At 44.4% G+C, this 27,076-nt stretch overlaps 1 protein-coding gene and 1 long non-coding RNA gene across 4 annotated transcripts in view; one reads left to right on the forward strand and one right to left on the reverse strand.

Moving 5' to 3' along the window:
- Window positions 1-14,372, reverse strand: part of LOC128835040 (uncharacterized) — a 36,601-nt gene extending 22,229 nt beyond the window's left edge. The window contains exons 1-2 of the long non-coding RNA XR_008444560.1: window positions 14,348-14,372; window positions 9,745-9,847 (exon numbers count right to left, since the gene is read on the reverse strand). This is a non-coding gene — a long non-coding RNA (uncharacterized LOC128835040). The remainder of the gene's footprint in view (window positions 1-9,744; window positions 9,848-14,347) is intronic.
- Window positions 1-27,076, forward strand: part of PTPN14 (protein tyrosine phosphatase non-receptor type 14) — a 183,120-nt gene that overhangs the window by 87,492 nt on the left and 68,552 nt on the right. For all 3 annotated transcript variants that reach the window (XR_008444559.1, XM_054024345.1, XM_054024346.1), the window contains exon 3: window positions 315-484. Coding sequence is in view for 2 of the 3 variants with exons in the window: in XM_054024345.1 (XP_053880320.1) it covers window positions 315-484 (170 nt within the window). In the remaining variant the exon portion in view is untranslated. The remainder of the gene's footprint in view (window positions 1-314; window positions 485-27,076) is intronic.

Consider the following 27,076-nt stretch of genomic DNA (forward strand, 5'->3'; position numbering starts at 1 on the left):
AATTTGTTAGTCTCTAAGGTGCCACAAGCACTCCTGTTCTTTTTGCGGATACACATTAACACGACTGCTATAGTGAAAAGCACTGATCCTGCATTGTGATGTACACTGTATTTCAAAAATTATTTGACATCTTCTTCAAATTAGTCTTAAGAAGTAAGAGCGAAAGCAAAAGACAACTTTGGCCTTGCATCTGGGTTGGGAAAATTGACACACTATTGCCTTCCATTCTTATTTGTATTGATGACCTCAGTTGTGTGTGGGCTTGGTAAACTGGCTCAGAAAATAAACTGTCTCTATTTCACTTCTTTATCTAGACACACTACTTTGGCCTTTGGTTTCTCAGCAAGAGCCAGCAAGCACGATGGGTAGAACTGGAAAAACCTCTGAAGAAACAGCTGGACAAATTTGCCAATGAGCCTTTGCTTTTCTTTGGGGTAATGTTCTATGTGCCCAATGTGTCCCGACTGCAGCAGGAGGTCACAAGGTATGTGAATTCCTTCTGGTCGTGCTGTTAATAGTAAATCTGTGGCATACCTGGGTATGAATGGACAATTACTCTTTTGGGTTTTGATTTTTAAGATTTTGTGTCATTTATTTTGTTCCCTTCCTGTCCAGTTCCAAGTAAAACCAGTGAGAGACATGACCAGTTGGCATATCCATTTGAAAAGATTTACTCTGTGTGTTGCATCAGCTAGTGTTCTGCAAAAACAAGATGATAAAATACACATTAAAAACAGGAGATAAAAATGCTACCTGCCTGCATCAACTGGCAGGGGAACTTGATGGGGCCAGCTGCGAAGAGGGACAGCCCCAGCAGCGAGGGAGGAAGACACTCACTGAGGGGCTCCACGTAGCTCCTCCTTGTCCATTGGATCTCTGGCGCCCATTGATGGAGAGAGGGGCACTGATCTGCCTAGCCCAGCTCCAGGAATTTAACATGGAGCATAGGCAGTGCAGAGCCTCTTTGGGCTCCATTCCAGAAGCCTGCCCTACCCACCCTGAACTAGAAATGGGAATCTGGCCTGGCAGATGCTGTGAGTCTAACCTGTCGCCTGTTTGGGGATCATGAAGGAATTTTATCTTTCACAGGGCCAATTGGCAGAAACCCAGGGAGCATTTTTGCCTTCTTTTCAGCATCTTGGAGTCACAGTGGATTAAGTAGGAATGCGCTTAGTACCTAACTGATGTACTTGGTAGAGTTGTTAATTTGTAACAATTTACTGCTGGTTTCCAGTGCGGTTAAAAGGGTACAATGAATGGGCCCAGAGGAAAAAGACCTGGGATTTTGCTGATGGGCCTTGGGCTCATGGCATAGGGTCAGATCTTGTGGCCCTTATGGGACAAAGTCCTTACTCTTTGGCATCCTCTGACCCCCTCATCAGTGCGGAGGGGCTAAGACTCAGAGCAAGCTGAGTCCTGGGGAATTGGCTGAGGAGAGCCTACCCCGAATTATGGATTATATGGTAGGAGCCCCCTAACTCCTGCAGTGGAACCACTTAAATGTCTGGTATAGGAGAGTATGGGTCACGCCCCTCCCTTGTGTTTGAGTAATAAAAGTTGCAGTCTGCTGCTTCAACTCTATCCATGTGTCTGTCCCCATTTCACCTCTGTGTCTGGATCAGTTGGAAGGGTAATATAGTTGCCAGATCTTCATGTGCTTTCATGTGTTCTTCTACAAGCCTTACACACATAACATCTGTTTACATTTTTGGTTTCTACTTTATATTCTTTAATAACTTCTGCTGTAAATAAATCTTAGTTTTGTTTTCTAGACATATTTTTCTTTCTTGTGATTTTCTTTCTCCTCCTGCAGTTCATGACAGGATTGCAATTAATTTCAAACCTTATTTTATATAAGTTCACTATTTATGCGTTACTTTCCACCATGATGACAGCAAAATTCAGGAAACCGTGGCTAGCTTTTGTAGAGCAAGTGAGTGAAGGGGGCACGTAAACCACTGAGTTTTACATAAGTTCTACATGAAAATTGGGGATTTCTTTCTTGTCAGGGGAGTGGTGGATTTAATTTGGGAGGTTTTTTAGTTTTAAATAGGGCTGTCAATTGCAGTTAACTCAAGCGATTAACTCAAAACAAATTAATCTTGATTAATTGCCATTTTAAGCGCACAGTTAAACAATAATAGAATACCAATTTAAATTATTATAAATATTTTTGGATGATTTTCTACATTTTCAAATATATTGATTTCAATTACAACACAGAATGTGAAGTGTACAGTGCTCACTTTGTATTATTCTTGGTTACAGATATTTGCATTGTAATAAAGATAAACAAAAGAAATAGTATTTTTCAACTCACCTCATATAAATACTGTAGTCCAATCTCTTTATCATGAAAGTGCAATTTGCAAATGTAGATTTTTTTTTTTTTTTTGGTTACATAACTGCACTCAAAAATAAAACTTTAGTGCCTACAAGTACACTCAGTCCTACTTCTTGTTCAGCCAATCGCTAAGGCGAACAAGTTTGTTTACATTTATGGGGTCCTACCTGTAATGGACTTTCATGACTAAGATTATTAAAAATAATACAAAGTGAGCACTGTGCACTTCGCACAGTGTAGAAAACATCCAAAAATATTTAAATGATATTCTATTATTGACAGTGCAATTAAAACTGCAATTAATCGCGATTAATTTTTTAAATCATTTGACAGCCCTAGTTTTAAAAGGAACATCTTTGCCACCCTGTCCTTTCACCATTGGAAATTTAGACTCTGACAGATCTTCCTGCCAAATTGGTGACTAGACTGACAATAAAATCTGCCCTGGATAAGAGGTTGCCTAGAGAGTGAATTGTGACTCAGTCCTAATTTATTCCCTGGTTCCCCACTTGCTTCAGGGTAGGGGAGAAGAAACTCATGCCAGCCCTTCAGCAGGTCTCATTCCTCTTAGTGTACACATTGGGGGACAGACTTAAGGCACTGTCTTTTCTTCACGCCGGCCTGCCCACCTGGGTGGAAGGGGCAATAGTGGCCCCTGGGATATGTCTACACTGTAGTAAAAAAACCCTGCAATGGGCCCATGTCAGCTGCCTCAAGCTTTGGCTGCATGGCTATAAAATTGCAGTGTAGATGTTTGGGCTCAAGTTGGAGCCTGGGCTCTGTGACCCTCCCATCTCACAGGGTCCCTGAGCCCAGGGAGGAGCTCCAATCTGAGCCCGAACATCTACACTGCAATTATATAGCCCTGAGAGGCCAAGTCAGCAGACGCAGGCCAGCTGCAGATGTTTTACTGCAGTGTAGACATATCCTTGGATGCTGTGACCTGCAGTGGTGGTAGCTCTCACAGAGAAGAAGAGAAACTACCATGCACAGGTGTGTTAGGCATTTGACAGTCTTGCTGTAAGTAATTTTTTTGGGAAGGTAATTGAGGCCTTTTAAACCTCTGTTGTACTTGCGAGTACTGCAGGTTTGAGTGGCTGTGGATTCCTATAATTACATTTTGTGCTTTAAGCTGTGGTTGACAGTTTTTCTCATTAAGTGGCTACAGTGAACATAGTAACTCACTAATGGATCTCTGGTACATTATATTATATTTATAAAGGCATTAAAATTATGGAGGATACAGTGGAAATAGGTGGCTTTTGTCTTTCTATTATGTTACTTGTTAGGAGAACAAAGAGCCTGTGGAAATTAAAGGGCAGTAAATTTAGAATAAAAAAAAGGAAACACGACCCCCTACATCATTCTACAGTGGTCTGTCAAGGCAAAATTGCTCCTAGGTATCAAGGAGCTGGAAAATCTTATTGTACCTAATGTTTAGCTAAGCAAATCCAGATAAGGACAAGAAATTTCGTTTTTCAGGGCATGGGATGCTCACTTGTGGGGATCAGGAAGAATTCCCCCTTCCTCCATGGGAAGTGGAGGATATCTGTCTGAAGCATCAAAGATCAGTTGGGAGAAGACTAGCTAGGCAAAGAATCTAATAATTTCTGACAAATCTTGAATAACCGGATGGTTATGGAGAATAGTCAAACTTAAAGTAATGACAACAACCCACAGACAAACAGAGAACTTCATACGACCACTGCTCCACGTGAGGCAGCTGCTCCCCATGATGGGGATTTGACTACCCTATTTCTAGGAGAGGCAGCTTTAACTTCTAGCCAGTGCTCCATAGGATCAGTGCTAGGCCATCTTCCATATTTGAGGGTGTATTGGCTGGCTGTGGTCCTCCTGATGGAGTTCCCAGAGCTCCCCTTCCTGGAAGTACTGCTCCTTAGTGTATGCTAGCAGCAACCTTGTATCTGGCCTGTTAATTACAAATTGTATTAATTGGAATTTGATTTTTTTCGAGTATCTTCTTCTGATCAAACACTCCATTTAAAGGTGCAAAACTACCAAAAATAAACCAAAAATGTTACTGCCTGTGAAGCCAATGAGAGAGCCTTGCTGGTGGTGAGCACCTTACTTCAGGAATTTTGCTTTTGCTTGAAATATGTCTAAGCCTAAGCCTGGTCATGTTTAGAGTGTGATCTATAACTCCTCTCTTAATCTAGGCTTTCAACTAACTGCAGGGCCTGGAATTCCTGGCTTTGATTAATATTCCTGGATTGTTATATAAAGTGTTCAGGGCAACAAATATACACATAGTCCACAAATATTCAAAATTCCAGGCATTTCGTTTACTGACACAGTTTTCTCTGCCCCTGCTCTATAAGATTAGGAAGTGTGGTTCTGCAGTGGTTTATGAGCCAAATGCCCCTCCCGACTTCCAGGAGTGAAGGGACAACCAAGAGCCCAGATCCCACTCCTTGTGGTATGGAAGAGTGGGGAATCATCCTTGGCCTTTGGGCTGTGTGGGTGGAGGAAAGGTAGGATATCCAATTGGCTGTGTGCTCTCCTGCACTCTCCCTGTGACACATGGACTCTGATATGACAGTACTCCATACATTGTGAAAACACTGGTGAGAGGAAACTATACCCCAGAAATGTAAATTCTGTCACTTTAAAGATAAAATGAGCTTGCCGCCATCTAACACCTCCAGATAGCGACAACTCAATTGCACATCAGCATCCAGTAACTGTGACTAAGGAGCAGGCAAGATCAAAGGGGAGAAATGCTAGGATTTAAGAGGAAATTGGGAAATAGTTCCCAGCTAGGTGGGTGAAAGTTAGGGGAGACGGGAACAAATTGCCACTGTCAGTATTACGCTCCCGCTGGTCCACCCAAGATGGCACAGCTGACCAGACATTTGCTGGTTGGGTTTTAAGAAGCACTCAGCAGTGGCATAATTGAGGAGTTTTACCATTGACTTCAATGGGAGCAGAGTTAGGCCAACACTGAGCGCTTCTGGAAATCCTACCCGGGGGTGAGAGGGCAAGCCGTGGAATGATATAGGAAGGCTGTTACGCCTTTTAACATAACAATTGTCCATCGGTTAAAAAGGACTGGGATCCGCAGGGTGGGGTAGAGGCTCCTGAAGCCCTGCCTTGCCTAGAGAGGAGAATTAGTAATAAACTGACTACAGATCAACTTATTAGTCACCTAAACAGGGCCCTATATTTGGGAAGATGATATTGACTCTTCATCTAAATCACGTGAAGTGAGCCCATGAACTATGGTGATGGTTGCCTTTATAAATGCACATCATGATAACTCATCATTGGATGAGTGAGTAAGATAACAGAAAGTCCATGGTGGCAGAAAACTACACCAAGAAATTTTTGGTAAAAGTTCCTTTCCAGTTTAGAAATTCATAGCAGAGTCTAATATAAGTGCAGGCTCTTTTTGCTGCGTAATCAGTGGCAGTTTTATTATTTAAGTGTTCACGCAGTTTTGCTACCTGGTTTATCCACAGATTTTTCTAGGATTTCTCAAACTATCTGCCCTTAATGGCAACTATAGCAGAAGTAATTGGGTTGGGAGTAGGGGTCTTGGCACATTTAGCAAAAGATTTATTCATGGCAGGCACTATTTCGATTACAGGCTAGTTAAACAACAACTTTTCCAGTCATCCAGCTGTTCTCCGAGTTACCAGCCATCACAGGTGGAGATGCTGTGTCTGCTTTGGATATTTAAAGCGCCTTGGATTTGCATGGGGTCTGATAAAGCAGTCTTTGTGATGCCCTGCAGAGTAGATATTTGCATAGATTAGAAATTATAAATCTGCCTTTTATTTGCTGTTAACTCAGAGGAGGCACCCTTCCAACCATTTGTGCTTAAAAATAAGCCTTTGTATAATGTCTAGAGCAAACCAACTTGTTCTCATTGTACTGTTGTTCTGCAAACAGACCCCACATGCTCTCATGGCTGCTTCTCACGTGGGTGTAATACTGTTTTCTGAACAAGTGTCAGTCAGTGCCCACTCACTGCAGACAATTCCAGGAGAAGTGTGGAGATTGCATTTTTAGTCCCTAGATCATTCCAATCTTCAGGCATGATCTTGCATGGTGGTGTGCATCTTGCAGTGCCTTTTTTAAAAATTCCATTTTGCAGGAGGCATTAAGTACCTTGTAGAATTTAAGCCCATTGTTTTGAGTGGTATTAGTGTTTGTCCCCTTGCAGAATTGGGCCTCTGGGGCCCAATCCTGCAAGATGCTGAGCACCTTTCCTCGCATTGCAGTCAGTGGGGTTCGAAAGCATACAGCACCTCACAGGCGGCATGCTGCACCTTAGAGGATTTGGTTTATTGTCTGTGTAGGAAGATCAGAGTACTCTGCATCTTGTAGGGAGTCGCTCAGCACCATGGTGGATTGTGCCCCTAATCTGAATCCCACTGCCAGCTCTGCATTTTCCTTGAGGAAGGCAATGTACAGCTTTTATGCAGGGACCAAATTTGGAAAGGGACGGCCACAACTGCACCTGCAAAATTTGGAAATGAATGTGTTTGCAGATGGAAAAGGAGCGTTTGTGGCTGCCAAGCATGTTTTTGGAGGCCTTTTGAAAAACTGGCCCCAGCACTACCCTCTTTTAACTCAGTTTACATCCATTTCTTCTTATGTTTCACCACCTCCTCTTTTTTTTCTTCCAGCTTTACTGTTCGTGCTTTAAACAAAGGTTTCTTCTTCACATCCTTTCTCGTCCTATTTTATTTTTCTTCAAATACAAAGTGAGGAATTGATAATGTGCTGTTACCATTAACATGGCAACAGACTGTTATGAACGGATGCTTTTCACTTCACTGGAGAATAGGGCTGGGGAAAAATCTGGGTTGTGACTAGATGTGGAACATAAATATATTCAGGGGGAAAAACAGAAGATTGCTGGCAAGATCAGTTTGTTTTGATCAGGTCTCTTTTTTTTAATCTCTCCTTTCTGATTTTTTTTTTTCATCGAGGAAAAGTCCCTCTCTTAAATATCTCAGCTATTTGAACTGTTTTGTTTTGTGTTAAAGTTAAACGTCATCAAATGTTGAGGAGTGTAGTTACTGTTTTTACAGTTTTTAATACAAATACCGTTTGATTGTTTTTGCGTTAGTCACTGTTGTTTTTAAATGGTGCTTTTAATTGCCTTGATAAGGATAACACATTTTTCTATTCCAGTCAGTCCCTCTTTGTGGCAAACTCAGTGATGTGGAACGATTTTAGCTGTTAATGTGGTACAGTACATAAACTGCTTTTCTTTTCAATTTTGGTCACATCTGTACCTTGTGGCTGAGTGTCTGTCTGCTTCAGAATTCAAAGTGGAGTAATGGGTTTGAGCAATATAGCAATGCCATTGGCCAAAATAGATATTCAGAACATCATATGTATGTCAAGAAAACCATGGGGTTTGTACCATAGGATTGATTCAGGATAATCAAGAGTGCATTTTCCTGACGTAATGAGACATGACAGGCTGTATGGCAGTGCTGATTAATGCACACCTCTGGTGTGAAGTAAGGCATGAGGCAAAGAAGTGCCACATGCTTGTATCTTATTGTGATTTTACAAGAACAACAAGAAACATAGAAAGATCCTTAACATTAATGTTGTGTAAAAGATCATCAGAATTTTTATATACAAATAATTTCAAATGTAAATTTGTAAAATAAATAAAATGAAATGAAACATCTTGTCACGTGATAGGCTGGGAGAAATATGCAAGAACTGACAGTGAGGGGAGAAAAGATACAAGGAGGGGAAAGGAGGGATTTAAATACACAAGGCCTGAGTCTGAGCTCTCTTACATCAGTGTACACCTAGGTTAACTCTACTGAAGTCACAGTTGTTAATTTAGAGTTACCATATTGGAGCCCCTGAAAGAGAGGACACTCCAAGAAGCCCCGGCTCCGCCCCTTCCCTGCACAAGCCCCGCCCAACTCTGCCCCTTCCCCCAAAGTCCCTGCCCAACTCTGCCCCCTCCCCTGAACGCTCCCCCCCCTGCTCCTCCCCCTCCCCTGCTTCCCACGAATCAAATGTTCGCAGGAAGCCTGAAACAGGCAGGCAGCAGGTAAGCTGGGGCTGGAGCTGGGCGGGGGGTGTGAGGAGACGCGGCTCAGTCCGCCCTCCCTGGCCGAGCGGCTCCCTCCGGCGGCCAGCCAAGAGGCTCTTGCCGAGCACCCCCAGCCCTGGTCGCTCCGGCTCAGCTCGGGCCCCAGTTCCGGCCAGCGGCCGAGCACCCCCGGGCCTGGTCGCTCCAGTCCAGCTCAGCTCGGGCCCCAGTTCCGGCTGCCAGCCAGCGGCTGAGCACCCCTGGCCCCACCGGCCCTGGCCGAGCTGCTCCTGGCCAAGCGGTGCTGGCCAAGCACCCCCAGCCCGGTCGCTCCGGCCCAGCTCAGCTCGGGCCCCAGTTCCGGCCAGCAGCCGAGCACCCCAGCGCCTACCAGCCTGGCTGAGCTGCTCCGGCCCGGCCCTGGCCAAGCGGTGCTGGCCGAGCACCCCAGCCCCAGCCCTGGTCCCAGCGGCTCCGGCTCGGCTCGGGCCCCAGTTCCGGCCAAGCGGCTCCGGCCCAGCCCTGGCCGGCAGCCGAGCACCCTCGGCCCCACCAGCCCCGGCCGAGTGGCTCCGGCCCGGGCCCAGCCCTGGCCGAGCGGCGCCGGCCGGCAGCATCCCAGCTCACAGCCGCCTCCTCCCGGGCTCCGGCTGCTGCTGCGCTGGGGAGAGCGGCGGGAGCCGGGAAAGTTGAACCCCAGGGAGGAGGCGGTCCCCTTACCATGCCTCCCTATTTTCCCGGACATGTTCAGCTTTTTGGAAATTCCTCCCAGATGGGGAATTGAGGACCAAAAAGCCGGACATGTCTGGGAAAATCCGGACGTATGGTAACCCTAGTTAATTCAGATTTAAAACGCCTGCCCTCACAGCCAAGGTCTTAATCATTGAGAGCCTGATGAGGCTTTGCAAATCCTACATTTAGTTGGTGAAGTCCGCACTAATATATATAAGTGGCATTTTAAGTCTCAAACCAGTGGCAGAGTGTTAGACATCCCTCATCTGTCCCACCTGAGAGAAAGTCTCACTCCAGACAATGTTGCTGCACCTGTTATTCTTAAGAGCACCTCATTTTCACAGTGGACTGTTGCGGAAGCTTCTGGCATTGCAGCATCAGCCTCTCTCCGAAGCAGGTTGTTATCTCATACAGCAAGTGAGCATGCTTTGATTTCTCCTTCACTGCAGACTTTATCCGCTCTATACAACTTTGCCTGTCTGGAGTTATCATCTAGCCATTGGTATCTCTAGATTCTGATGTCTCAGTTCTGTAGCTTTTCAGTGCTCTAAGGGAAAAGACTGTTTGTTTTTAACTGTTTGTTGTCCAGTTAAGTAACTTTGAAGGTCTCCAGAGTGTATTGTTTTTGTGTTACCTGATAAGGCACTGGGCCAGATTGTCAATTGCTGTAGCTCCATTGACTTCAGTGGTAGCGGTTCCAGTTTACACCAGCTGCAGGTCTGGCCCACTGATTGTAACTTTAAAAGAAGTAACCATTTTCAGATATAGAGATCATAGTGAAAGAGCACAATAAGCGTTATCCTAAACAGCAGGTATTAGAAATGGAAAAGAATGACTGAAGTCACATCTATCATCTCCTTCTCACTGTTTTCAGGATTGCCATGTCTAGTTTTAAAAGTTCCAGCAGTCAGACATCTATCACTTCTCTATTGGGGAAACTCTTTCATAGCCTAATAGATCACATGGTTAGGAAGATTTTTTTTTTCCTGACCTCCAGTCTAAATGCCCTCTTCTTAGTTTTATCTATTTACTCTAGTTAAACTCTGTTGTCCCCCACTCAATAATTCCCTCCAAGGAAACTGAATGATCATACACGTTAAAGAGATACTATAAAAGTTGTTAGTAGGCTCCACATAGACTTACTTTGGCAATTGTCTCATAGGCCTTACCTGAAGGATTACTCCTGCTATAGTACTTGGGATCAATGTGATGAAATAAAGAAAAGGAAAACTTAGGCTTCAGCATAAATATCTTAATAATGAGATTGGATTCTAATACAGTCTCCCAAAGGAAGCAGCAGAAACTTTAATCATATAAATTCATAGTGGACAAAGCAATGAAATTTACCTTAGGGAAGAATCCTGTATTAGACTAGATAATCTGAAGTATTTTCCTTTTCCTGTTTCAGTGTTTCTGACACAATTTTTTTTAAACCATTGGATTTCTTTAATACTGATAGTTACTGCAGCTTTCACCAGCTTTATTGCCCTTTCCTATTGTAAACAAAGCAATGTTTAAATGGCTTTAATATTTTCCTTTAAAAAAACAAGCAAAATATGAGTGCTTCACCTTGTTATAATGTGATGGGTTTTCTTGGTTTTTTTTCTTTAACAACATTCAGTGGGATTCTTTCCCCGTTTTTTATGTTAGCTAGAAATGTTTTATTGGCTGGTAAACTCGCTTGTGGACTTAAAAATAAGAGCTTCTTCAAGGACTTAAGATTCAGCATTAATTCCTGTTTATAAAATAATTTGCTGAGGATGGCAAACATTTCTCCCTGCTGACTCCCTCCAGTGAATGAGGAGCTTGTTCTCTCTGTGTGTTGGTTATTGAAAGCTGAGCTTTTCATGCCAGATATTCTCAGAAGCCGTTGACACCCAGATCTAATCTAAAACATTATACTATGCTTTTAGCCTGGAAAGCGAGTATGTTTTCATGCGTGTGGCAGGGGTGGAGTTGAGTACATATTTAACCATTCCATGGAATAATGTGTAAATATAAGTGTTAAGATCCAGGCTACTTTAAAGCAGGAAAAAAATGCTGGTTATTATGTTTTGAAGGTCAGAAATGTTGTATCGGCAATGTCCTGGCATTAGGAAGCATAATGTTTTCATGTTGGTCATTAGGAAATATTACTTCATTTTCGTTTGGGGGCTTAGTCTCATATTCATGCATATGTCACTCCCCTTGGGACTTGTGTATCTTTAAAATCAGCTGGGTGTTTGTATAGTGCCTTGTTAAATGGCAGCATTTCCCCAAGGGTTAGGTTTTGAGTTCCTAGTATTCTAAAGTTATACATCTTTATCATAGATATTTAAAGACATGGGGCCAGATCAGCCTTTGCTATGCTGGTGGAAACATTCACTAGTGAGAGAGGGTGGATGGCCTGGGCTGAACCCACCCACATTGTGTGCTTTGGCAGCTGGCTCTCGGCCCCTTTGCGGGAGAATGTTTCTGACTGAAGTAGCATAGCTGGGGCCTACCACCCAGGAATGACTCAAGCCCATTGTTAATACGAATACATAATTTTACAGGTATATTACACCTACTGTACACTAATGTAGGAAACAGTCTTGCCAACTCTTGTGATATCACGTGTCTCACAATAGTTGTTAAATCCTGAGCTCCTGGAGTCATGCAATTCCATGAGAATTTCCATTTTAATTTTATAAAGAGTAACAGATTTCTAGACAATGTGGTTGCAAAGAAAAGCTTGAAAATGTGACGCGAGTGCACCTTAAAGGCTCAAAACCCAACATGAAAATAAAAAGAACCCCAAATGTATTGTTTTTAAAAAATCTAATTGGTTTAAAAATAATCTGATGAATTTCTGGGGGCCTGACTCAGGGTTTTTTAATGCTTGGGCTTTGGCAATACTAGAATCAGCCGGCCGCTTTTGTGGTGGAGGGCAGCCAGCTGGATAGAGGGTATATGCACACTGCACAACTGTGAGAGAAGTGGAAATTTTGGCCTTGAGCATGGAAGCAACTCCCTAACATTATGAACAATGCTGTATGAACCACAGAGAACAGACAAGGGCTTCCTTCTTGGGACTTTGTTTCACTCTGAAGGAGGACTAAGATTCAACATTTAATTCCCTGTTGGTAAAATTTGCTGAGGATGGCAAACCCTTCTCCCTGCTGACTGGGCTTCCATAAGACTTTTCAAGCCTGTTGCTCAGATCACACTGCCATCCTTGCATAGGGAAATAATAAAGACGCATTGTGACAATCATTTTAAATAGGGTTACCATACGTCCGGATTTTCCCGGACATGTCCGGCTTTTGGGGGCTCAAATCCCCGTCCGGGGGGAAATCCCCAAAAGCCGGGCATGTCCGGGAAAATCGGGAGGGCTGGGTGGTGCTCGGCCGGGGCCGGCGGTGCGGGGCCGGTGTGGGGCCGGGGGCATGGTGCCGGGCCGGGAACCAGGGGCGCAGTGCCGGGCGCGGGGCCGGACGGGGAGCCGGGGGCGCGGTGCCGGGCCGGGGTCCGGGCTGGGAGCCGGTCAGCCGGGCCCGCGGGGAGCCGGGCCGGCGGGGAGCCGGTCAGCCGGGCCGGCGGGGAGCCCGGGGGTGCGCCGGGCCGCCGGGGGCCGGCAGTGCTGGGCGGGCCGGGGGTGGTCGGCCAGGGCCGGCACCCCAGGGCCCGAGCCGACCCAGGCTGGAGCCGCCGGGGGGCCAGCCTGGGCCGCGCCTCCTCCCCCCCCACACCTCCCTTAGCTGCTTCAGGCTTCCCGCGAATCAAATGTTCGCGGGAAGCAGGGGAGGGGGCGGAGACTTTGGGGAGGGGGCGGGGTTGGGGCGGGGGTATGGGCGGGGCTGGGGGCGGGGCCGGGGGCCGTGGAGTGTCCTCCATTTGGAGGCACAGAATATGGTAACCCTATTTTAAAGAGCTGCTCAAGTTGTGATATTGTGCTACAAAGGTATAGGATGTGATCATGTTGATACTGGCTGGCCCCAGTGAGGATAAGGGCCTGTCGTTTACTCACTAGGGGCTCAAGTTGTAGGGGCTTGTGGTGTAGGTGCTGCAGGTCCTGGCCTGACAAACTGTTGTCTGTGTATATGTTGTAATGAGTTTGTTGCACTAGCTCTGAATGACCGCTTCCTTCTTGCACTTATCTCTGAAGCAGCCGTTGGGAGATGGATCACTAGTACGATCCAGTACATAAATTCCTATGTTCCTCTATTTCAAGTATGTTATGGCTGTCGGCTTTTCTCCATTAGATTTTTCCAGTACTCCCCATAAATTTTTCAAGCACCTTCCAGCTGAAGTCTGCTTATGTGATCTGAATGTGTTCCTTTGTTTTTGTTTTATGCTTGATTGAGACTCTTTTAAAACCACATTTTGGCACCATTGTAAATTTCCTGTGATGTTCTGAGGCATGCATGAAAATTAAACTTTTTCCCCCCTTTTGAAATTACAAGTCTAGCTTTGTTTACGCGACACACTATCTTAGGGAAATGAATGGCCTTCTGAATAATGAACTTTAAAAAAAACTATAGCCTAAGGGTTTGTAGAGGGAAGTGGTCTTTAACAGCAAATCTAGCTAGTCATGTAGCATTTCAGATAAGACTTGTTGCATGTCTCGGAGGCTTTGTCAAAATTTTGGTTTGGGGTAGGGTAGGAAAGGGGGGGGAAACAAGCTTTTTTGTTTATAAAGGCCTTCATTATGTTAGATATCTTGATGATGGGTGCAATGTAATTTAAAAAAATATCAACATGTAACCCTGGTGAGAGGACATGGTTTGCGATAATTTCCCATGAATCAGTGTGTACAGCACCTAATTTGCTAGCCTAAAAAGAGCCCACATTTTAATGATTTTATGAAAATAAACAAGCCTAAGAAGCTGGAACAGCAGAAAAGTGATTTGTTAGAACTAGATATATTTCCTTTGTAGACTTTTTCCTGCCTCCTTCCCTCTTTTCAATTAATTCTCATCTCCTGTATATTGGAAAGGAAATACTTTAATTAAAATGATCCATGTTACAGCACAAAGACCAGCTTATGCTTAATCATGAATTATAAATGACAGTTTCTCATCAACCTATCTGAGACAGCCCTACCAAAACCCAGGCTAGTTTTTGGTACATTAATGTAATGTTCATTACGTCTAAACTTCTCCAGGAGAAGGATGTTGTCATGCTATATGAAAATACAGATTTTTCAAATAAATAAATAAATAAATATTTAAATACAGACAGACAGACATTTTTAGAGAAATATTTGTTGAACTGACCTGCACCTTTCTTGTCCTATTTATACGTTCTTCCTTATGGCTGGCAGAAAGGAATTTGGTCCTAACGGTACTAAAAGTAAGCGAGGTTAGTGAATGGATAACCTATGTTAATTAATCTGATGTTGTCTCTTTTCTCCCCCAATATGTTGTGCAAAATTTCAGTATAGCCGGCATGCAGATGATTAACAAATCAGAGAGGGCTATTTTTTTTTTCCAAGGGCAGTAGTGCTAGAAGGCTATCCACTGAATTTCTTGTGCTAGGAGTGAGAAGGATAACTTTGTAGCAGTTTTGGCCATCGGCCCTCCCTTTCCTCTACATTTGGTGAGAAGAATGTGATCTTTCAGGCGGAGGAGTTAAGGCACGATGATCTCTGTAATAGCCTGAGTTTTAGGTGACTATGTGATTTACGTGGGGTTATCCTAAAAAATAAAAATACCTCTTCCAGTCAATACAGAACAGTGTTGCCTGCTCATTAGATAGGCCTTGGCTACACTTGGCAATTCACAGCGTTGCCATGGCAGCGCTGCACTCGCTGCGCTGGGGGGGGGGCGTTTTCACACCCCCGAGCGCAGCAAGTTGCAGCGCTGTACAGCGCCAGTGTAGCCAAGGCCGTAGTGTTGTGTGCAGAGTGAATGTTACACTGCTCCATATCCTACACTGCTTCCAATTTGTCTTCAGGTGTAGTTGAAGGAACTCTTTTTTTGACACACATATGCCCTAATGATTTGGGACTAGTCTTCTCAAGAGCTTAGCTCTTCCTGTGAGAGGCTGCTTCATCAGCAGACACACACTGGGGCTAACAACATTGGTTTCAAGATACATCTTCATTGCAGAGTTAACCTGAGCTCTTACTTGGGTGTTGTCCCTAACCCTCTCCTGTCCATACACAAAAACCTCTCACCTGAGTTAAGTGGTGCTTTCAACCTGACATGCATGGGGGTGGGGGTTAGAGCCTGGGTTCTGCTCACTCCGGCTGGTAACCCACCCACTTTGCAGTGAGGACACAGGCTAAATCACTCAAGTGCTAATATTTCTCAAGTGCCTTCCCACAGTTCTCCCTGTGTGCTCAGCAAGACAGAGAAGTTCTCCAATTATTTGGTGGTAAAGAATCATAGAGCAGCTCAGCTTACTGTAGTGCAAAAAACCATGGGATGTGCCCACAGAAGTCCTGGTGACATACACAGGAGCATGGCATCAGTGAGTACACAGTAACTCGGGTATAGCTTGGCAGTGTGGCTGCTCACGCATAGGCTAGCTAGGCTAACCTGGGTTCTCAGACGTGGGTGCAGATCACACAGTCTCCCTGCTGTGAAGATATACCCCATGAGAATGCTGGCAGCAGGGGTTCTGCATGAGGGAACCTTGACCCCAGAATTTATTCCTAGCCTTTGGCTTAGCAGAGTCTGGAATTGGGTGGGATATTCAGGCCACACTTAAAGATTGGCTACGTGAAGGGGCAAGCCGGGGTATGAATCTGGCCCTGTGGAACCTGCTACCATGCACTAAAAGTACTGCTGTAGCAGTAACTCAGAGCACACTAGGAAACTTTTAGTGCACAGTAACAGGGTCCCTGCAGCTAGTTAGTGCATGGCAAAACAGTGGACTGTAGATTTATCACCACTTGCCTCATCCTACATCTGTCCATAGACAATGCCTTTCTCTAGTTTCATTGCTTTTATTGGGGAGTATGCTTTACAGTTTGTGTAATGGTGCCAGAGTGGTATTTATTTATTTTAAAGAGTGCTATATCCTTTGGCTGCAGGGATGGATTGTTATAGGGTGACCAGATGGGATGAAGAAAATATCGGGACACATGGAGGGAGGGGGAGTCCCGCCAGCGGAACAACAACAACAACAAAACGGGAGTGGGAAATATTGGGACAAATTGCCTCCCGACCAAACGTCGGTTGGGACGCGGAACAAATGCCTAAATATCGGGACAGTCCCGATCCGTCAGGTCACCCTAGATTGTTATGAACACGTCTTTAAAGCTGAGATATTTGTCCTTAAATTCTGAACATTTTTTAGATTTCACACAAATGCCTGTAGATTGGGATAGATGTTTTTTCAACCCAAATAAATAAATAACAGTACTCACATGCCTAGGCACTTCATTTTTCTTGGTCTTACCATCCCCCTTTATTTTCCATTAAAAAATAAACCAGAGAAAATGAAATGCCAAAACAAAACAAACCCACTCCACCTATTTGGAATGTTACATTAAGATTATATATATAAAAAGACAGAACAATCAGGAAATGCAAAAATTGAAGTATTGTTCTTTTCTGGGGTGGCTCTAATAATTATTTGTATTAGAGTAGCACCAAATGACATTGGAGCCCCATTGTGCGAGGTACTGTACATGCTCATAGGGAGAGATGCTCCTTGCCCCAAAAGCTTGTGATCTAAATATAGACAAAGAGTGGGTGAATGGAAATATCATCCCCATATGACACACGGGGAACCGAGACATAGCGAGATTGTAATGTGTTCTGGGTCAGAGAGGAAGACTGTTGAAGAACTGCCAATTGAATCCAGATCTCCAGAGTCCCTGTCCAGTGCCGTAACCCTGAGACCATTGTTCCTGACTAGGCATTGTGTGGTTCCATGTTTGTCTCTCAATGAATTCTATATCCATTTTGCTGTTAAATGCCAGAGCTGTAAATTCAGCCTGGGATCTGGAAGCCCTGCTTGTTTCTATTGGTTTGTACATCTCCACAAGTAATAGAGATACTGGGAACCAAATGAAGCCCAAATTTACATCTGTTCAAATCCCACTTTCCTCAGATTATACCCTCAGCTATGCATATGCAGCTGCACTGAATGCTGAGGTGTAACTACACAGTTTGAAGACGATGGTGTTGTACAGGTGACTCTGCAATTGGGAGCTAGTTAACAATTCTGTTTTTGTGCAGTTCACTTCCCAGACCTGTGCTGGTTTGGTGTATTAAAGAAGTGGTATCTTTTTCATTGCAGATCTGACTGAGTACACACACACTGTGACCTGAAGAAGAGCTCTGTGTAGCTTGAAAGCTTGTCTCTCCCACCAACAGAAGTTGGTCCAATAGAAAATATTACCTCACCCATCTTCTCTCTAATATTCTGGGACTGACACAGCTACAGCAGCACTACACACACACACACACACACACACACACACACACACTGAGCAGACCTGCTGTGTAAGAAAGTGCCATTTTTACAATTACATTTCAGAATAGATGACATTTGAAGGATCACAGTATAACATTCTCACCTATCCTGTACATGTGTAATAGTGTAGTAATGCTCAGTTACTGAGTCAGCTAATAAAGGAACCCTGGATATATTACAGTGGGCCTGTGTTTGAAACCGGAGAGTCCTGAGGACCCCACGCATTTTTGACACAATTATGTCATTCACACGTAATTGTGCAAGAAGTGTCATGCAAAAATGATGGGCTGTTCCTTTTAAATTTACTCTATCAAAAGTCAAGCAGCGAAAACCTCATTTGCAATAACCTATCTAATCTTTATTAAAAATTGTTGAATGTGGTAGTTATACTGCAAGGTATGGCAAACTTTCTCCTTCTCTAAGATATAAACAAATCATGGAAATAGTTCTAGAAGCAGCTTCTTCTTGAGCCAAATACCTTCAGCGTTTTTCCCCTCTTGGCAGGATATAAGGCTAAAAAATCTGCAGTTGGATGTCAGTTCAGTCCTGGGGACTTTGAATGAGTTTAAAAGAAGTGTTTGTGTGGCGATCCTTATGAAAATCTCAACAAGAATTTGGCAGAAATACCAGTGTAGGAAGATGGCAGATTCTTGTGCAGTGAGATGTTTACTGGTTCACTGTTTTATCTTTGGCAGCTGCTGTGGCACTTGGTATCTTCAGTTGTTTCTGAAGGTTTTACAAAGAATAATTACTCACTTAATAAAACAAATCCACTTCACCCAGCAGGCAGGGCACTGATTCACATAGTGTGCTGGCAACATCCTGCCTTTAGTAGAGCACTGTTCTCTAACACAGGGTCATGTTTGCTGGGATGTTAGAATTTCCCTGTCTTCCACAGTTTGATCCATTATATCCTGATAAGTGGGGACTAGTTTATATCATACCCATGGAGGTGTGAAGGTTTCCAAGGTCTCTGCGAAAAATAAAGACAGAGAGTTGAGTGAAATTTATTGCTTTCTGCAGGATTGCTAACTATTAGTTACTACTACACAGGGGAGGGTATTCAGGCAATCTTTTTCACAGGAATGTATCTTAAGATATACTGATGGTGCTGAAGCCAGATAGTTTTATCTGTTTTGTAGAAGCTTCTGACTCCTCACATTTCATTTTAAGCAATATTTTCATGCAACATTTCCAAGATAAGTCGGTGACAAAGGCACTGTGCAGTGAATGGGGGCTAGATGCTGATCTCACTGCAGGAAAAAAACCCTCTTAAAATAAATAGGTTTACACTGTTCTGAGTTTGGAATCTGATCCAAAGGCTCTACTGATGGCTTCCCTAGTTAGCTGAAGATTTGTGATCCTGTGTCTCCCAGTATTAATGATAGAATACGTAGAGGTACATTTTCAGCTTGGCTTTAACCCAGCCCCCATTTGTGCATGAGCAAAATTCTGCTTCCGGTACCAGGGCCTGCAGTTTCCAAGTGCAAACACCTGCATGTGTTCTGTAAAAGTTTGAATGCATACTCACCCTTTAAATAAACTAGCACCTGAGTACACAAGTCAGAGTTTGTACCCACAAACCCCATTATTTTGAGATTGTGAACTCACACATATGCAAGTGCACAGGTGCTGTTGTGGGGTCACAGATGTTTGCATTGCTAAGTGCAGGAGCAGTGATGTGTGAATGCAATTTTACACAAAGGGTGGCTGGCCTTTGAAAATCAAGACGTTAGGTCTCTTCTAGAGCAGAGTGCTTTGAAAAAGAATTCCGTAAGTGACTTGTTTGTGCTTAAGGAATAAATTAAGAGCAGTTGCAAGCTATTTCTGAATTAAAGCACATTTTTTTAAAGAGACTTCCTATGCAGTTTTTACCTTCCAGGCTACATAACATTTGCTCTAGTCAACTCGTTACATTTTTTTAGCATGACACTCAAACCTACTTGACCATTAACCTGGCTGGCTACCAGAAAAATCTTCAAACTGTTGACTCATGTTGCTTCTATATGTAACTTAAGCCATCTTTTACCACAGTGATGATCATTCCTAATGTTAGTCGCACTTACCTTTCAGGACTGGCAACAGCATATTTTGAACGGAGTCAGCCAGTGTTAGTGGAAGAAGTAGGCTGAGCTATAGACATCTGTATTTTAGGGCAGAATCTAATGTAAATTTTTTCATGGGGGCTGGGAGGGGGAGAGAGCCAACTGCTTTGAACTTGTGGTCCTCTTCTCCTAACAAGATACGTATTCCTCCACATACACAGCCATGGGTCATCTTTTAGTTTCTATACTTATAAAAATAGAATTGCAGTTATTCAGCTTAAATCAAAGAATAATTGAACTGCAGAGTCACAAATAACCCATTGAAACCTGCATTTCTCTCATCGCTTATAGACAGACAAAACACAACGAAGAAGGTTTAGCGAGAGAGATTTTTCACATCAGATTTGAAATCCACTTGAGTTTGATAGAGGAGGCAGTGTAGCCTAGTGGATAGGGCAATGGACTGGGAGACAGGAAACCTAGAGTCAGTTACCCTCTCTGCCGCTGCTTTGCTGGGTGACCTTGGGCAAGTCACGTCCCTCCCTGTGCCTCTGTTTCCCTATCTGTGAAATGGGGACAGTGATACTGACATCTTCTGTAAAGCACTTTGAGATCTATGGATGAAGTGGTGTATGTTATTCATTATTGACCTCATGAGTAATTGGGCTACAAAATATTGTTCCATTTGATTTGTTTATATTTTAATATTCTATGTTAAAAAAAAGAATAAATGTGGAAAGAAAAGGGGAGGAATGTTATCAAAATAGAATATTTTGTCATCAAGTACCTATATTTTTTTTCCCTTTACAACCAGGTCTAAAAGAAATCTTAAAATGGTGAAGGCTCTGTTTGTCTTGTCCAACAAGGAAGAAAGAATCACAGAATATCAGGGTTGGAAGGGACCTCAGGAGGTCATCTAGTCCAACCCCCTGCTCAAAGCAGGACCAATCCCCAACTAAATCATCCCAGTCAGGGCTTTGTCAAGCCTGACCTTAAAAACCTCTAAGGAAGGAGATTCCACCACCTCCCTAGGTAACCCATTCCAGTGCTTCCCCACCTCCTAGTGAAAAAGTTTTTCCTAATATCCAACCTAAACCTCCCCCACTGCAACTTGAGATCATGACTCCTTTTTCTGTCATCTGCTACCACTGAGAACAGTCTAGATCCATCCTCTTTGGAACCCCCTTTCAGGTAGTTGAAAGCAGCTATCAAATCCCCCCTCATTCTTCTCTTCTGCAGACTAAACAATCCCAGTTCTCTCAGCCTCTCCACATAAGTCATGTGCTCCAGCCCCCTAATCATTTTTGTTGCCCTCCGCTGGGCTCTTTCCAATTTTTCCACATCCTTCTTGTAATGTGGGGCCCAAAACTGGACACAGGCCTCCAGATGAGGCCTCACCAATGTTGAACAGAGGGAAATGATCATGTCCCTCAATCTGCTGGCAATGCCCCTACTTATACATCCTAAAATGCCGTTAGCCTTCTTGGCAACAAGGGCACACTGTTGACTCATATCCAGCTTCTCATGCACTGTAACCCCTAGGTCCTTTTCTGCAGAACTGCGGCCTAGCCATTTGGTCCCTAGTCTGTAGCAGTGCATGGGATTGATTCTTCTGTCCTAAGTGCAGGAGTCTGCACTTATCCTTGTTGAACCTCATCAGATTTCTTTTGGCCCAATCCTCTAATTTGTCTAGGTCCCTCTGTATCCTATCCTTACCCCCCAGTGTATCTACCACTCCTCCCAGTTTAGTGTCATCTGCAAACTTGCTGAGGGTGCAGTCCACGCCATCCTCCAGATCATTAATGAAGATATTGAACAAAATCGGCCTCAGGACCGACCCTTGGGGCACTCCACTTGATACCGGCTGCCAACTAGACATGGAACCATTGATCACTACCCGTTGACCCTGACAATCTAGCCAGCTTTCTATCCACCTTATAGACCATTCATCCAGCCCACACTTCTTTAACTTGCCGGCAAGAATACTGTGGGAGACCATATCAAAAGCTTTGCTAAAGTCAAGGAATAACACGTCCACTGCTTTCCCCTCATCCACAGAGCCAATTATCTCGTCATAGAAGGCAATTAGGTTAGTCAGGCATGACTTGCCCTTGGTGAATCCATGTTGACTGGTCCTGGTCACTTTCCTCTCCTCTAAGTGCTTCAGAATTGATTTCTTGAGGACCTGCTCCATGATTTTTCCAGGGACTGAGGTGAGGCTGACTGGCCTGTAGTTCCCCCGATCCTCCTCCCCTTTTTTAAAGATGGACACTACATTAGCCTTTTTCCAGTCATCCGGGACCTCCCCCGATCGCTATGAGTTTTCAAAGATTTGGGCCTTCTTCATTCAGGCCCCAATTCAGAAAGGTACTTAAGCATGTGCCTAATGTTAAACGCATGAGTAGTCCTATTGGGCCTGTTCATGTGCTTAATATTAGGCACATGGTTAAGTGCTTTGCTGGATCAGAGCCGCAGACCTAAGTACGCTTTCAAATAAATATGGTTAACAAAGTGTTAACCACCAAGTCTCTTGTACTAGTGTCTCCGTAATATGCATGTGTGCATCAAACACATCATTTTCAACTGAAAACCTGCCAAAATGTACATTTCCCTCATCCCTTTTGATTCAGTTTGTGATTTGCCTTATTTTTCCCATTCCACTCCAAGCTCTAGAAACTGGGCTAGCCAAACTGAATGCTGAGGTGTTTATGTTGTCACTTAAGTTTGTATTCACTGAAATTTATGAAGCCAGTTCAACTTAAAGAAGTCAAGTTCAGCCTATGTGAAGATTAGACAATACCACAAATGTTTACTTTAAAAAGCATGTTGGTGTATTGTATTGAATAATAACTCTGGTATTTTGGATTAACCCAGATTAAATTATAGGTGGTTATTAGGGAGTTTATTGTGCTTATAAATTGTACCTAGTCTCCCTGTAATTTGTTATAATTAATTCAAGAGTTCAAGGACAGTAAATAAGGATCAGGTTGTGGCATGCCTTTCTCTCTTGCAGAAGCATGCTATTACTGATCTTTATTATTTAAGGTTTAACTTCATATTTAAGGGGTTATCTTAACTTAGAGTATCCACAAAGTATAATATACTATTAACAAACAGAAAAGATTCTAGGTTGGAGGTTAGACTTGTTGTGGCTGGGGTTTCCTTCTTTCTAAATATTGTAGAAATTGATGGATAATGAAAGACCAGTCTGCTGGGTAAGCTTTTCAAGAGAGAAGTATGTGTTATGAAAGGCTTGTATCATGCCTACAGGCCTTAACAAGGCCTAGGCACATGTAGCAGCTTGTGGTTTGCAGGAAGAACAAAACACTTGCAGAGCATTTTTCATCTGAGTTTGTGTTTTAGATATATCTTTTTCTTTCTTTTTTTTTTTTTTTCTTTCCCCAAAAGAATTTAGTGCTGGTGAAAAGTGCTGAACTGACAGGCCTAGAGACAAAAGGAGTCCTCTGTTAATGAACAGAAAAGGTACACATGAGCAGCAGGGGGCCTACACTGTCCTGCCCATGTACTTCAACCCTCACTAGGAGGGAGAATTTGTAGGGCTGAGTTAAGTCTCCAAGCATATTCAGTTAGGGTTACCATTCGTCCGGATTTACCCGGACATGTCCTCCTTTTGTGTGCTAAAAATAGCGTCCGGGGGGAATTTGTAAAGCACTCACAATGTCCGGGATTTCCCCCTCCCCCGGCAGAGCGAGCGGCTGGGAGGGCTGCAGGAAAGTCCCGGGCTGGACTCCGGAGCAGCTTCCTCCTCCCACCCCCCCCCCCCTGCATTCTGAGCCGGCCGGCAGCTCCTCCTCCTGCAGCCCGCTCCGGCAGCCCTGTGCAGGGCCAGGGACCGGGTTTTGTGTTGTGCTGGGGAGCTCAGCCATGTGTCCGGCTGGCACAGAGCCCAACACCCTGTTCTGAGCAGCAGGGTAAGGGGGGGCAGGAGAAGGGACAGGGAGGTTCTGGAGGGGGCAGTCAAGAAACGGGGGGGGGCTTTTGGAGGGGAGTGGAGAAAGTTTTGGGCAGTCAGGGTACAGGTAGGGGGTAGGGTCCTGGGGGGCAGTTGGGGGGGGGTCTTAGGAGGGGGCAGTTAGGGGACAAGGAACAGGGAGTCTTAGGTAGGGGGTGGGGTTCTGGAGGGCAGTTAGGAGCAGGGGTCCCAGGAGGGGGCAGTCAGGGGACAAGGAGCGGGGGGTAGGGGGCTGGGAGTTCTGGGGGGGAGCTGTCAGGGGGCAGGAGTGGGGAGAGGGATCGGAGCAGTCAGGGGACAGGGAGCAGAGGGGTTTAGATGGGTTGGGAGTTCTGGGGGGGGCTGTCAGGGGGTGGGGAGTGGTTGGATGGGGCGTGGGAGTCCCAGGGGTCTGTCTGGGGGTGGGGGTGTGGATAAGGGTTGGGGCAGTCAGGGGAAAAGAGGCAAGGAGGCTTAGATAGGGAGTGGAGTCCCGGGGGGCAGTTAGGGGCAGGGGTCCCAGGAGGGGGCAGTCAGGGGACAAGGAACGGGGGGAGGGTTGGGGGTTCTGGGGGGGCGGGAAGTGGGCGGGGCTAGGGCGGGGCTCCTCCCGTCCTCTTTTTTGCTTGTTGAAATATGGTAACCCTATATTCAGTACTTGGGCCTCTCTGATGATTCATAGATTCTGAGGCCAGAAGGGACCATTGTGATCATTTAGTCCAGGCCTGCACAACTCGTAAAGCGGCGAGGGCCATATTACTCCAAAGAAAACAGCTGAGGGCCGAAACCTCCCGGCCCCACCGAAACACTCCCCTCACCATATTGCTGCACACAGCAGTCAATCAATGCATTTTTGTATAACTTTTATATGACTTTGTATTGAACTTTGGTAATATATTATAGCGAGCCCCTAAGGTAGTATAATTAAGATAAAAGAAAAATGTCTTTTTGCCCTGTTGAATGTATGAGGTGTGAATGAGGAAGGCGCGGAAGGCAAGCACCTCCAGACAGCTGCAACCCTTGGAGAGGGGATGGGAGCCAGACCAAGGACAATCAAACTTGTCAAGTGTGTTGACTAGAGAAGAGCAGACATACTGACGGCCTATCAAGCACCTTCCTTTGGGAACACTTTCTTTGCAGCATTGGGACAACCCCCAGCGTAGAGAAAAGCAGCAAAATGGACCAATTTTTGAGAGACAAGATCAGTAGAACAGGTCAGCCACCGACTTGCCACTCGCCTCCTCCCCTCCCCCCCCCCAAGTATAAAGCCCCCATGCCACTGCCCCGGTTCATCATTCCCCCTAGTCCTCCACCCCGTCCCCCCGGGTCGCCTATTCACCCCCCGCCGCCAGCTCGCCTCCTCAGTCGTCCCTCCCCCCCCCACTGCCGCAGGCTCACCTGCCACCCTGCCACTGCCTGCCCGCTCACCTCCTCAGCCTCTTCCCTCCCCCCCGGCTCGCCTACTCACCCCCTGCCACCCGCTCGCTGCCTCAGCCCGCCGCCGCCGCCAGCTCACCTGCCTGTCTGCCGCTGGCCTCTTACCTTCTGCCGCTGCCCCCGCCCCCTGCCGCTGGCTCACCCTCACTCCCCAGCCTGCCACTGGCCTCTTCACCATCTCACCGGCCAGCCCAGCCGTTGGCTTGCCCCACCCCACCGCTTGCCTACTCACCCCCCGCAGGCCGCACAGTGAGCTCATGTGGGTCACATGCGGCCCACGGGCCATATGTTGTGCAGGCCTGATCTAGTCTGACATCTCATATAGCACAGGCCAGAGCACTCCCCCAAAATAATTCCTAGAGCATACTTTTAGGAAAACATCCAATATTGAGTTAAAAATTTTCAGTGCTAGAGAATCCACCAAGAACCTTGGTAAGTCGTTCCAAGCGTTAATTACTCTCACCGTTAAAATATTTATAACTGATTTCTAGTCTGAATTTGTCTAACTTCCACTTCATGTTATATCTTTCTGGGTTAGAGTGAAGAGCTCATTATTAGATATTTGTTCCCATGCAGGTACTTACAGACTGTAATTACATCACCCGATAAACTTCTCTTTGTTTGAGCTCTTTGAGTCTGTCACTGTAAGGCATGTTTTCTCATCCTTCAATCATTCTTGTGGCTCTTCTCTGACCCTTTTCCAATTTATCAACATCTTCTTCAGTTGTGGACCACAGGAACTGGACACAGTATTCCAGCAGAAGTCTCATCAGAGCCAAATACAGACTTAAAATAACCTCTCTATTCCTACTCAAGATTCCCCTATTTATGCATCCCAGAATGACATTAGCTCTTTTGGCCAAAGCATCACACTGGGAGCTCATGTCGAGCTGATTATCAACCATGATCCTCAAATCTTTTTCATAGTCATTGCTTCCCAGGATAGACTCCCTCATCCTGTAAGCACCTATATTCTTTATTCCCAGAAGTATACATTTACATTTGGCCATATTAAGATGCATATTATTTGCTTGCACCCAGTTTACCAAGTGATCTAGATCACTCTGATTCAGTGACCTGTCCTCTTTATTATTTACCACTCCCACAATTTTTGTGTCATCTTCAAACTTTATCAGTGATGATTTTATGTTTTCTTCCGGGTCATTGATAAAGGTGTTAAATAGCATAGGGCCAAGAACCAATTCCTGTGGGACCCGCTGGCAACAGACCCACTCTTATGATTCCCAGTTTAGTTTTAATTTGAGACTTAACAGTTAGCCATTTTTTAATCCATGTAATGCATGTTAATTTTATGTTCTAGTTTTTTTTAATCAAAATGTCCTGCAGTACTAAATCAAATGCCTTACAGAAGTCTTTATATTACATCAACTCTATTACCTTATCAAACAAATTTGTAATCTCATAAAAAAAAATTAGTTTGACAGGATCTATTTTCCATAAATAGGTTTATATTAATTCCATAAATAGATTTGCATTAATTACATTATTCCCTTTTCGTTCTTGATTAATCAAGTCTTGTATCAGCTGCTCCATTATCTTGCCTGGGATCAATGTCAGGCCTATAATTACCTGGGTAATCTTGTTTACACTTTTAAAAAGTTATCACATTAGCTTTCTTCCAGTCTTCTGGAACTTCCCCAGTGTGCCAAAACTTATTGAAAATCAACGTTAATGGCCCAGCAAGCTCCTCAGCCAGCTCTTTTTTAAAACCCTTGGATGCAAGTTATCTGGACCTGCTCATTTAAAAATGTCTAACTTTAGTAGCTTCTGTTTAATATATTCCAGAGATACTAATGAAATGGAAGGAATATATGATGAGACTGCATCATTTGTTTTTCCCCAAATATAGAACAGAAATATTTATTGAGCATCTGCCTTTTCTGCATTATTATTGATAATTCTACCATTTTCATGTAGTAATTGTCAAGATTCTTTTTATTCCTAATATATTTTAAAAACTTATTCTTATTGTCTTTAACTCTGTTGGCCACAGATTTCTCCTTGTGTCTCTTGTCTTCCCTTATCAATTTTCTACAATTCCTAATTTTTGATTTATACTCATTACTGTCCATTTCCCCTTTCTTCCATTTGTTGTTTGTTTGTTTGTTTGTTTATTACAG

This window comes from Malaclemys terrapin, chromosome 3 (genome assembly GCF_027887155.1).
Source record: "Malaclemys terrapin pileata isolate rMalTer1 chromosome 3, rMalTer1.hap1, whole genome shotgun sequence".
Lineage (NCBI taxonomy): Eukaryota > Metazoa > Chordata > Testudines > Emydidae > Malaclemys > Malaclemys terrapin.